Source organism: Kryptolebias marmoratus, linkage group LG22 (assembly GCF_001649575.2).
Source record: "Kryptolebias marmoratus isolate JLee-2015 linkage group LG22, ASM164957v2, whole genome shotgun sequence".
In the NCBI taxonomy this organism is placed as follows: domain Eukaryota; kingdom Metazoa; phylum Chordata; class Actinopteri; order Cyprinodontiformes; family Rivulidae; genus Kryptolebias; species Kryptolebias marmoratus.
In genome coordinates, this window is record NC_051451.1 from 17227310 (window position 1) to 17240835 (window position 13526).

The 13526-nt window shown below is 42.5% G+C and overlaps 1 protein-coding gene across 6 annotated transcripts in view; it reads left to right on the forward strand.

Moving 5' to 3' along the window:
• ctbp2a (C-terminal binding protein 2a) overlaps positions 1 to 13526 on the forward strand; it is a 67991-nt gene that overhangs the window by 22708 nt on the left and 31757 nt on the right. Inside the window, exon 1 of one of the 6 annotated variants that reach the window (XM_017430205.3) lies at positions 4153 to 6912. The exons of 4 other annotated variants lie outside the window; for them this stretch is intronic. In XM_017430205.3, coding sequence (XP_017285694.1) covers positions 4629 to 6912 — 2284 coding nt within the window. In that variant the 5' untranslated portion in view covers positions 4153 to 4628. Of the gene's footprint in view, positions 1 to 4152; positions 6913 to 13526 lie in introns of those variants that run through there. One more of the 6 variants, XM_017430196.3, reaches the window with a different exon arrangement.

Genomic DNA, 13526 nt, shown 5'->3' on the forward strand with positions numbered 1-13526 from the left:
GTGAAGTAGGTCGCAGAGAGAGAGAGAGGCAGAGAAAGAGAGACAGAGCGTGGCGCTGACTGTTGGTTTGTGATTGGACGCAAACACCACAAGGTGGGGTAGTGGAATTTGTCATGATGAGTGCGAGCGCTTCAGTCGGTGGCTCAAAGTTACTGCTCGACTGCGAATCTTGTTTCGCCAAGTAAACAGCAAGAAGGTTTGTTTTACTAGTGAACGGCAAATATTTTGACTGAAATATTGATTTTAGCCTTGGAATGTGCATAATCTCACATTTTGCAGACCTGATGAACACTTCATATTGATCAAATAGGGATGTAAGGTAGTAACGCTGGGTCTTTGTGTCCTAAACGTTTTAGGACTCGACTCCATCGCTCTGCTTCTTTCTCTCTCTCCCTTTTCCTCCACACGCTGACATCCAGCTCCAGTGTGAAGTCATCGCAGTGATGCCTGGGTTGGATGCTTCCTTCAAATGACCCTCTCAACCATTAGGTCTGTTCTGTACTCTTCACAGATAGTCACAGCTCCTTTGTAGGTGGCAGGCAGGCAGGAGAATAAGGACATGGAAGGAGCACAGACTGATGGTCAATAGTCAGCTAAAGCTTTGGGCAAAGATCTGGCACGATACACAGCACTTGAAGTGTTGCGAAAGACTCTCAGCTAGAACAACACCACATTTTTTGCACACTATTGGTAAAACTGACTGAATTAGAGGTGATTTAGTGTTTTTTCTGGTCAATTGGCTGTGGTGTTCATCTTGAATTGACTATACTTCAAAAGTTAATCAGTTCTAGATATACGTACATCCAGTTATTACATTCTGGGGAGTTTGTTCAGTTTTGTTCAGTGGTTCATGATAGAGCCAAACGGGCTTGAGCAAAAACATTATCGCCCGCCTTAGCCCATCGATGGCGAGGGACAGCGGTCTTCTGGAAAACGGTGATTTCAACGCCAGCTCCTGGGCTGTGTTACTTCAATGACGTGTGGCTTTCTTGGGTCAGGCAAACCGGACGGACGATCGACTCGATGCTGCAAAAACAAGAGGGATTATGGGTGGAGGTACCGCCGCGTGACACGGCCGACTTTGAGAAAACTCAACAGAATGCGCAGGTGTGTCTTTGTGCTCGCACAAAAAAAAAAAAGAGCTTCCACTTCAGAATGCTAACTCAACATGCACGACTATACATGCAACAGCTCCACTGTCATCGGCACATTGTTCACAATCCGTTTAGGCCCTTTGGTGATGCTTTCAGGGACTAACATTCTAACTGGAATCACAAACACAGCAGCTCCGTACATGCTGTGTGTTAAATGTGCATTGCAATTCATCTGGCAGCATCAGCGGTATTGATATTGTAATCTCATTTTCTGTTAGTGCCTCCTGCCACACGCTCATGCATAAGTCAGTGTGTTTAACATGCAAATCGTGTCTTCGCGACGTGACCTGTCACACTATAGGAGACAGTTGTTTTTTTTTTTATTTCCATTGAGGGGCAGTTTTCTCTCTGGGTTGGCGTGTGATTTTTTATTTATGTATGCGTGCCGGACCAAGGCCAAGGCTTTAGCAGGGGATTACATGTGCGAATGAAAAAAGGACACAAATGAAGCGCCGCGGCCGTTTCAGTCTTTCGCGTGTTGGGAGACGATCAGAGCGAGGTCAAAAGGCTGCGGAGGGAATGTCTGGGCGTATAGGTGTGAGGATGAGAGGAAAATTTGAAATCAGGCTGATTTATGTGTATGTTTGGCATCACATTAGGTAAAAAAGAATCCTGCATTTTAAAATTGAAACCAGAAAAAGTATCTTTAGCAGGACTGCATTTTCACTTGATGTTCATTTATTTTGTATCTCTGTCTATTTTAGTTCTTTAAAATGTTTCACTAGTCAAGCCTTATTCAGTTCAAAGTCTTTTTAAGCTTCTGCCGGGGTGGTATTATGTTTGCTCTAAAAACCTCCAGCTTAATTCCTAAATCCTTCTGTTACAGTGAATCTGGCGTTGTGTGCGCAGTCTTGAAAGTGTGTCAAACGGAGGAACATTTCGAATTTGAATATCAAACATTGTTGAGTTTGAGATAAACAGAACTGTGAGATTTACTTTTTTTTTCTGCCGGGATTAGATTTGAAAACCCCGAGAACACACCTCTGCCCCACTCTTTATGTTTTGAGGATGAGAGGTGTGATCTGCTCCGCTGAACTAAGAGTCTCTGGAGAACCGGGCCAGATGAAGTAATGAGAGGCAAAACACAGCCTTGACACGGATGCGCTTGTATCAGACATGTGGAGACATTTTCTTTTACTTAAAACAGCATTATTTAAATCCAAGTCGCACAGTTTTATGGCACTTAAAGGGATAGCTGTCGAGCAAACTGTAAGTTTAGTATCAAACGCTGCGTGCCTTTAGGTGTTAAATGACATTAAAACCTGACCTATTTTATAAAAATAAAACACAATTCAGGAGTTAATTTTTACAGTCTCTCAGCTTTAATTCCTTTCTTCACTCCGGCTCGCCGCGACAGCTTGCTCTTGTCGGCTTCTCAGTTTGATTTCCTTTCAAACATCAACCAGATTAATACCTCCCTCACCTTTCTGACAAGGTTCCCTTTCATATGCACGGATGGTTTTAGATCAGCTACCATGAGGTTTTTTTTTTCTGTCATCTTGTACAAAAAAAAGGAAAAAAAAAAAAAAACAGCTGAACACACAGCTTTTTCTCTGATCTCTCCCTGCTCTTATTACGCAACAGTGATTAAACAAGACTTCTGTCGGGATGACTGATATGCCTACAGGTTTCACAGGCCCCTGCTGGACAAATTTTAGGGGAAGTTGGCAAAAATGTTTTGGGCTATCCGTTCAGTTTAAAGTGTGAGCCTCTATACCTGTTGTCAAAGTGTTATCTGAGAATGAATTGGGATGAAAATGGACACGTCCTCTGCTAACATGTGTTTTCATGCATTAGTAAACAAGAGGATGGAAAAGATCCGCTTACAGCCAGAAAGTGAGGGAGCATCACATTTGTTAAACAAAACCAGTTACAGGTTATAAACTAACATCATGTAAAAATAACAGAACATCATTATTTGAGAATTAGCATAAAATGGAGAAGTTTCATGTATTTACTGTGTTTTCTGACAAACAAAGGGTTTTTGAAAGACATAAGGTCTTTGAATAAAATACAAAAGAACCATTCCATGCACACACACACACACACACACACTGATGCACACACGACTCTCTCCCAGTGTTTCAATAAAGGGTCAAATCTAGATTACAGAGTCTCTCAAAGCGTAGGAGATCAGGGGAGATTTAAAAAAGAGGGGGAAGGTGCTTTATTTTATAAATAAAAAGAATCGCATGCTTAGATATTACATAAAAATAGGTGGTTTAATAAAACAGCGTTGTGGTTGCAGGTTTTGGTGCAGCAGGGGCATTTTTTTCCGTTAACAGACTGACGGGTATAATTGATAACTGAGTGGTTGATCCAGGTAGCAGAGGGCAAAGGGGAGACTCTCAGCACATGGATTGCATTTTGTGTTCTGCAATCCCTGTGCATTACAATTTCCAATGTCCTGCAGCTAATATGCAAACAGCAGGTCTGAGTAATCCCAAATCAAGGAGAGTGAGGCAGCAATACCGAGCACCACAGAGCCATCAAGGACGTTTCAGAGTGAGTTGGGCAGCAGTTGCGTGGTGGTTCTGCTGGAAGCATGAGGCCTGAGGGATTAATGTTCAATCAGAGTGGATTTGATGTTTACTGACAGCACATAGGACTAAGCTAAGAGGGGCTGCATTTCATTTGTTTTCAATGATGCTGAGCACCTTGTGTGGCCTCCCCCGCCCTGTGCTACGAATCTGGCAGATCTGAAACCTGTTGACGACAGCATCATCAGCAGCTTCAGGTAGGTACTGAAGGAGGGGGCAGAGAGTTTATTTTGGGGGAGGTAGAATCAAATTCATTGACATCACCATCATCAACACCATCACCAGATTTGCTATCTGGTTCATGTGACGTCACAGAAGGAAGTGGAATTAAACAGGCTTTATTTAGATGTAATCCCTCATAGCAATCGGCAGAGAGCGAGTAAAATGTCCCAGTGAGATAAACCATACTGGATTAGTACAAGCCCCTGCCCATTTCAACCTATAACCCAGCCTATCCTCCTTTTTTCCCTCCTACTAACAAATGTTTGATGGCTATCCCAAGCTTCCATCCTATGATCGGGTCTTACATGGAATAACTCAACTACCTCTGCTGTGGTTGTGTGGTTTTGTGGTGTGGATGCTTTTTCTATGAGTGTTTGTGTGTGTGTGTATGTTTTTTTTTTTTTTCGTTGCGCACAACAACACGGCATGGCCAGAGATTAATTATTCAAGGACTGCCAGTTTAACGGGGAGTCACTTGATAGCCTGGACATATTACAAGCCAGTATCAGGTGAAACGGTACACCTTGCTACTTTTTTTTCTCTTTGCTTTTCTCACCTCCCTTTGTTTTATTTTTGATGTTGTATGAGCACTTGAACTTTTAAACATACTTCCAAGAATTTTTTTTTTTTTTTACTGTTTTCTGTTTTTATTTAGTTTTTCTTAAATATTACTATTAATTTTTTTTAGCAATTTTTTTTGTCAATTTTGCCAATGCTTGTGCCTAACAAACAGTTAGGTCTTGGTCGCTCCCACAGTTGGGACACCTTAGGGGGGAATGAGGCTCAGTGGGAGAGGCAGTGTGACAGTGTGTACGAGCACCAAGCGAGAGTAGCAGGCCGACGAAGCTCCCTGTCATACGGGGAGGGGGGAGGGTGGTACGAGGCTCCACCAGGGGTGCGTCCTCCTGACCTGGATTTGAAACGTGCTCCGTATTCCTACCAAGACTCTCCCTACGGGCAGGTTTACGCTGAGCGCCACGATCCACGGGGGTTGAGGAAGAGCTCTGTACCGGATTTAAACCATTACGAGCGGGCGCCCATGGCTCACCGAGGATCCATTCCACATCAGGAATACTATTCTCATGACCCAGCCATGACTCCTCGGCCACCCGAGGGGCTTTACCGGTCAGAGCACCAGCCTCCATCACCTCATCCACTCAGCAGGTCAAGTTCACATTTTGGGATGGCGCCTGGGACTCGTACTGCATGGGATCAGAGTCAGTCCGGTAGGACAGGACCTCAAGGCTCTTTGTCACCTCTGCCTCCTCCGCCTCCTCCAACGGTTCATGAGTTAAGTCGAGGCTATAGGGAACCTGGTACTGTAACTGTTGCCAAGATGATGCAAGATGGCCAACAACGCATACCTTCCAGAGACCCACCTCCTGTTCACTATGGTATGGAACAAGGTTCTCCTCGATATGCAAGTGAACCTCCACCAATGACTGGTCAGTCAGTTTTTACCGATGTTGATGGCCGCCCTCTGGAGTCACAGCAGCAGGTTGCTACCTGTCTTGTGGTAGATCCTGGCAGTCAAGGAATGATAATGAGGCAAGAGACTGCATCACCTTACACCATTCAACAACAACAGCAATTGCAACAGCAACAACTTCACCAGCAGCAACTTCAACAACAACAAATGCAGCAACTCCAGCAGCAACAATTACAGCAGCAGCAATTACAGCAACAGCAGCTACAGCAACAGCAACTACAGCAACAACACATACAGCAGCAGCAGCAACAACAACTACAACAGCAACCAATCCAACAGCAACAGCTTCAGCAAGACCAGCTGCAGCAGCATCTGCAACAGCAACAGCCACTTCCACCTCCACCTGCCATGCCAGTGTCCAACCCACACCTCGGTATGTCGGTTCCACTTCCTGCTTCCCCTGCTCCTGTGCAGACTGCAGCAGTTGTCCCAGCTGTACCTGCTGCTGTGCAGACAGTCCCTACTCCTGCACCCCCTCCTCCAACTACCCCACTTTCTGCTCCACCCTCTGCAACTCCCCTAGCTGCCCCACAGACACCATTGCCTGTAGACCCCAAGAAGTCAGTTGATCCAGAATTCCTTTCTTTGTTGCGAAATGAGGGCCTAACAGAGAGCACCATTTCCTCGCTCATCCAGCAGGGATTTGACTCCACTAGCATGCTCGCTGTTATGGAGGAGAACGACGTTCGCACCGTTGCCCCCAACCTCGGCCAGGCTCGTGTGCTGTCTCGCTTGCTCCACAACTTCAAGCGGCCTGTTGAGGCTACGCCAGCCCCCTCTCGACCTCAGACACCCATGCGAGGTCGCTCTAATAGCTTCAGCCATCGGTCAGACATCTACCACCAACAGCACCATCATTCATCACATCCTCCTCATGTTTTAGCCATGGATCCTCAACTTATGCCCCCACCGACCCCTGGGGCTATGCAAACCATTTCCCCAAGGATGGGCGAAGTAATAAGTAGAAGGCCCAGCAGTGCTCCCTCTCAAAACTTCCTGGAGACCTCTATGGGCTACCCAGGTCAACCACCTCGATCCCCTGGTCCGTACTCTGGAGCCATTATGCCTGTTCAGACAAGACCTATGTCAGCCTACTCCTCTGGAGTACCAATGCCTGGGGTACCTATGCACGGTATGCAGATAATGCCGCAGCAGATGACTGGGTCAATGCCTGCTATACCAGGATCTGTGCCAGGGATGCCACCGCAGATGCCTGTATCCATGCCAGCTTTGCAGCAGCCAACTCAACAAGTACCAAAAGCATACTCTACCAATTACACGGTACCAATGGAGCTGATGAAGAGGGATAGGAGTTTACTCCCATTGTCACCCATGCATAGCCCTCACCCAAGTCCTCAGCTGATACGTAGGGGAGGGGGTCAAGCATCAGACAATGTCACAGTGGGATTGCCTGTTCAAGGCCAAGGTGCCCTGGGTGCTAACCAGAAGTTGAGTCGACGCACAGGTCCACCTGTCATCGTGTCTACTATGGCATCTCCAGACACAAGTAAATCATTTAAATTTTTTCTGTCTTCTCATAGTAACCTACTGTTCGTTTGAATTCATTTTTGAGAGACTTGGTCTTGCTATTCATAGTTGATTCACAGATTTTATTTTTAAGATAATTTATGTGTGCCACAGTTTTTTCATAGTCGGCATTTCACAGGGTCTTTATTTCTTTCAGGGATTCCAGTGTTGCTGCTCTTTTTAATCACTGAAAAGTGTTTTCACTATTCGTTTTATGCATTCAAGAGCTATTCAGTACATTGAAAACAACAACCTTTGTATGAGATTGCGGTTGTTTGTTTCAATCTGTTTTCATCCATTAGCTTGATGGATAAGTTGTATGGGGATACATATCAGCCCAGAACATATTTGTGTGTTTTGGATTCAGATCAGGGTATGTAACATTTAGTTGGCTGAGCAGGATTCCTGGCAAACTATGGATGATACTCGGGTTTAGGAAAATCTAAACAGAATAACAACATTTACAGAAGATTTTCTTATAGTCTTGAATAACTTTGGACATTTTTGTCATTTGATTGCTGTCCTGTGTTGTTGTTTATTTAGTCAGTAGTAGATAAATAATCTTTTCTTTTTTATCTACACTGCTGGGGAATTTTAAAAATTTTAAATTGTGACCTACCTCTTCTCCTAAACTCTTCCCTATTTTAAAATTTATACAGTTGAAGTATAACTTTAAGCACTCCTCTGTTTGACTTTTGCTTTCAACATTTGTCCTGATTCTTAAAACTTTATCTGACTTTCATGTCTGCTTATCTCTGTGAGAACCGAATTTGTCTGTTTTTTTTTTCTCCTCACACTTTCTGCAAAGTCCTTTTTAATTTTATCGATCTCACGCTGGTCTTTTTTTATCAGAGAAATGAGAGAACGAGAAACCAGTCCATTAAATGCAGCTAAAATGTAGCCGAAAGTGGCGTTGATAGGGCACAGTATGGAGGATTTGGGAGGAACAGCTGTCAGCATCCTCTTTGGTACGTTTCGGGTTTTAACAACTGTGCTCAGTTCATGTTACAGTCTGTCAGTCGCTGCATTCATGTGTGAACAGCTTGCATTAAGATTCTCCCCACTAGAAAAGTCAGACATTATGTGCAGATGTGTTAACTGTGTGGGAACAGTGAGATATATGCATCTGTTGAAACATTTTCAATAAAACTGTTGAGATTGCCTCCCCACCCCCAACACACACTTTGGCAGATGTTTGTCTGTGTATGTGTATGTGTGTGTGTGGAGGGTAAAGGGGGGGTATCAACACTGCTGTATCTAATGACTTTGGTGAGTAATATGATCAAAATCAAAATTGTGACATTGTTTTCATCCAGCACCCTGATAGAAGGTGTCTGAGAAAGCAGAGCAGCTGCATTATCACTGTTTCTGCAGCTGCACTTAATATTAATCAGACAACATGACATTCCTGCAGTCAAGTTGTTCTACTAGCTTGCATGGAATAACAGGTTTAATGAATAATAGGTTTGTTCTTTTCGAGGGGATTTGCTCTTAGTTTTAATTTGACGTAAATCGAATTCAGGCAAAATCAAATGCATTCAGTCTTGTCTCAAATGTCTCTAATTAATTTGGCTTCATACTGTAGGTCAGGTTAAGGCCTCATTTTATCCTCCACTCGAAACATGTTACTTTCTGTCCCATCGTCTTATAAAAGAAAAGATTTTTGACACTTTGGACAGTTAGGATGGATATTCCTATTAACACCAGCTCACTAGAGGGAGACTATCATCACCATCGTCAGACAGATAAAATCGAATTACCTTTCTGATGGCCGCTGTGTGATTGTGTCATTTTCTCTGTGCAGGTTGCAGTGAAAAGAGAGGGAGGGGGGGACATTTAATCCTTCAGATCCTCAATTTCCACTGCCGCACTAATCCACAGATAACTCTGATTTGGCTCTGGCCGGCCTCCGCTACTATTCATAGGTTGAAACAGACTTGAAATGTTCACCACAAGTCGAGAACAAATTATTTGACTCAGACAGTTTTATTATCTTTGAGCCTTTCAGGCCTAGGAGAGAAAGTATTAAAAAGAAGAAAAAAAAAAATCCACGTTGCTCGCCTGTCAAAACAGGCTGCTGTTCCCGGCTCTCATGTAGTCATGCGTTGGAAACCATATTTTCTCAAGTCTGCCTCGTACATCACATTGTTAGCACACACGCAGTTAGCAGAGCAGACCTTATTTGCATGTGGCTGACATTTGTTGCTTTGGTAATTTCATCTCTTAATGGACACATCCGCAAAGCTGCTCTGAAAGCATATTCCTAAATTGTATGTTGCTAGGCAACGTGGGTTTTGGTGGTTATCGTAGGCTGATTCGCTTCTGGTTAAAGCATCTGTCTATTGTTTTAAAAACACTCTTGAATTAGTCTCTTTTTTTTCCTTTTGAAAAATAACTAACAGTGTTTACACTCAAAGGTGTTAAGGAAATGGTGTTATTTAATTTGTTTATCGTATGCATTTTATTAAATTTTTAATGTGCCTTTGATAAATAACTCATAAGGGGATCAGGAGCAGATTTTGCGTTTGTCTTTATCTAACCACCTCTGGATACTGTGACAGTTTCAGGAATTCATCAGGTACAGCACTGCTCTGCATCCACCAGAAAAGGCTCCCCTTTGAATTAATAGTCCATGTGTAAACACAGATGGCCTGCCCCCACCCAACTCAGTGTATGGTGCTCAGTGTAATACCCTTGAGCAGGAAAAGCTACTTCAACTAGGACTCCCCTCCCCCCAATTCTAACATAATATAACCCTTTGGGACAGGGCTGCACAATATGAACAAATAAAAGACATTATGGCATTTTGTTTTTCTGTCATAGATGTTGTGAAAATAATATGTTTTTCTTGAGAATGGTTTCTGCAGGGGGTGCAGCAGCAAATGCATCAATAATAATTGCTTTGATTCATTAGGACTGAGGTTAATCCGCGACTCAGCAGAAAGTTAGGCCCTTTTTTTTTAGCATCTGGTCCAACTATTGGAGCAGCAGAAGCACACTTGTGGATACCGACATGAACAGTGAAGCAGCTGCATCATGTCTCAATCTCAAGTGGCCCAAACTTCCTGGGCAAGCGTAAAATAAATGCCCAGCTTTTGCTAGAGGCTCGGCGGCCACTTGGGGATGAATCAACGGACTTATCTCTCCAGTTTTCTGTTGTCGTAGTGAAAATTCTTTGTTCTTTAAGACACTGACGTCTGAGCTATTAATGTCAATCAGATTGTAGGGGCTTCTTTCTTTTTGTCAACGAAAATGAAATCTGTTTGAGTTATTATTAATAAGCAGTGAAACTGGTGAAGTGGAACTCGTATACAGCCAAGCATCATGGACGTAATAATTCATCGTGCCACCCTGCTTCAAGGCTTAACACCCTCCTTCGCTGAGGGTGTTTTTGCACTAGTTCATGCGATAACCCCGAGGTCAGCTCGGGTCATTTCTTGCTCTGCGTGACACACAAGCCGCAGTTTTGCCACTTTTCTTTGGCCTACTCCACGCAACGGAGGTGCATTAGTTCTGGAGATGTCAGGTTGCGTGTTTGCAGGGTCCAGTTTGCAGCCACAGGCTCTGAATGAGGGAGAAAGGAGGAGGGAGAGGGACGGAGAGAGCTGTAGTCCCGCAGCTGAAAGACAGGGTTTGCATTGCGGGGGGGAGGGGGAACAGGGAGCTGACAGCTGTCAGTCATTCTGTAAGTCTCCATGGAGACAAGTCTGTCAAATCTTACAACTATAATACACAGGGGGGGCAAACACTGACCGTAATCTGGACTGACAGTGAAAGGTTGTTACTGTTATGATGGTGGTCACTTTGCACTTTGTAGTGATTTTTTTTGTTTGTTTTTAGTGACCTTAAACCACATTGAAAAAATGTGTTTTCAGGGCAAAAACATTATATTAACAATATATTAGTCCTCAGAATATCAGCCTTATCATTAAAAACATGTTTAACATTTGAATGGTTTTAAGCTTTAATCTACAGCAACTGACTTCACAACAAACGGTTTTAATTGTAATTGGCGGGTAATTGGCGATGATCTAAAATTAAATCATATCAATGAGCACAATTTTGGTAATACTGCAAATATCTTTGGGGTACCATAGAAGTAAGAACTCTTTTTTTAACAAAAACCTTAATGTGAAAATTTGTTTTAACAGTGAAATAAAAAAATGTGCTCAAACTAACAACTTAACTGCATCTTTAAGTGGAAAAGATTTGATTATACAATAAAATTTTCTGTTACATCTGCACTTAGTTTTAGTGCCTGATGTCAGCAATGTGTGGTCATGGTGAAAAAATGTTACTGCTGTTGTGCAATCTGCTCGCAGCTCTCTTGTTTTGAAGCTGCTCGCATGAATCAGACATTTATTCTGCTCCAGGCCCAGCAGGAAACATAAAACATTTAAAACATAAACTTACATTTCTCTACATGCATTTAACCAGAATTCTGGACTTAATTTTTACCTTCAAAGGCTTGGAAGATCCATGAGAAACATGAGCTCTCTAACATCGTAGCAAAAGTTGTATTTTTTTTTTTTTTTTTGCAGAACGAGTTTCTTGAGGGAATGAGAAATACATTATTTATAAAAGTGTGTGCAAACGCGTATTTTCAGGTGGTATTTTTAGTGCCCGTTCATCTTTTATTACCGAGACTCCGGCTTCTTTTAGCCTTTTCCATTTTAGGGAAGAAAAGTTAGGAAAGATAATGGAAGGAACATGTTTGCAAAGAATCAATATTCTTAGCTCAGCGCATTCATTCATGACTGTGGTTGTGGTCGAAAGAGCTCGTCCGCAGAGAAGGAAAAAAAAAATAATAATGTAAGAAATGAGTGATTTATAGATGGGAAGTGACTTCACTAAATTAAGATCAGCAGAAGAGCGAAGGAATCTGAGCAAGAAAACTGCCGACACAGCTTTAGATTAGACTGTGAAATACTGACTGCTTTCACAGCAGCATTACAGAGATCAGTGGAGGAGTGCAAGTGGGAGGTGTTTTTTATAGCTTTACACGGAAGCTGTTATGCCATGTTGGATCAAGTGAAGGAGGGCAGAGTCGAAGGAAGAAAACTTTGTAGAATTCATGCTGTGGCTTCTGTCACATAGAGGGAATTGCAGAATGTCAGAGGATTGAACATAAAAAAAAAATCAAAGCAAAATAAAAACAAGGCATCCATCAAGGACCAGTGCTCATATTAGACTGGTTCTAAAAGTTCTACGTTCTGCCCCTTCCATGTAAACAAACTCTGACCTTGTTAAAAAAAATAAAATACACCTCAGATATTCTTTTCAGATGGTGACTGTAGTTCTGACCTTACTGCTGGATGTTTACATTTTTCTAACATGTTTAGCTGTAATTAGTTATTTCATGCTTAAAAGAAAGGTTGTGTAGGAAAAGGTCGAAACGTTTGAGAGCGGGAGAGTGGGCGGGGCCTAAAGCTCCATATTCCTAGTGCACAGACTCTGGTTCCAAAATTACAATATGGCAGCTTCCGTAAACCAGATTTTGTGGCTTCAGTTCTCAACAACAAAAGACAGTGTTTTCTGTTAATGTGTCAGACCCATCCTGATGTATTATATCTACAGACAGAACCTGCAAAGGTTTAGTTTTATTTAGTTATTTGAGGTTTTAAGAAAAGCATCGTGCTACACTGTGATTGCCAGTGTCATAGCCTGTTAGCGAGTTAGGAGGGTGTGGAGGCACAACATGGCAGCACCAAAAAAAAAACCCTGATGGTATAGCTTCAGTTTTGACTGAGATTAGGTGAGATGCTTCGTCCATTTTTAACATCAAGGGCCAGACCTTAATGTTTCCAAGTCAAGGAGAGGGTTAATGGTTAATGACGAAGAATGGGAACTAAATATAAACACAGTGAATATGAATGAGCAGGTGTTTATCAGGGATATATGAGGTGGACATAATCTGATATTTACACTTGGTCTCATTTACATTTTTGCTGATATGCAAATTGCTGACACCCTGAAGTGACAACAGTCAGCTTTGGTCTGTAGAGTTGATGACAATTTTAGTTTAACGTCTGCCAAAGTTCAAGGTATCGTTACCGATTTTCGAAAAGTTCACTATATATATATGTATATGTTTTAGATTTTTTTAAAAATCCTTCACATTTAAGGAGCTTGATACAATCAGTGTTTCCCACTGTTGCTTGGCGAGTATAACATTGCTAAATTTTCTCAATTGTTTGCTTATTAGACTCTTGTTTTAGTGTATATTCTGTGTAACCGACCTGCCGTCTTTCCCCTTTAAGTAAACATCATTAAAAATACAAAAAACCCCTAAGAGTGATAACACCTGCCAGGCGTCTGCTTGGTTTGACATGTATTTGCATAAAGCTTACAGATAATATCCTGGACAGGTGCCATCAAAATAAATTAAATCCTAAAAGGCTGAGACTGGCTTTGATTCTGTTTGGTCTGCTTCGTCGTTTTTTTTTTTTAGAAAGACTTGAAGTGATTGAGGTTGTCCGGAGCGGAAGCAAAGAAAGTGAAGCGGCGTGGTGGAGGTCGGATACCCAAACGTTTGCAGCTCACAAATGAAATAAGAAGCAAAAAAACTCCACATTCTGTATATCTAACCCCCCC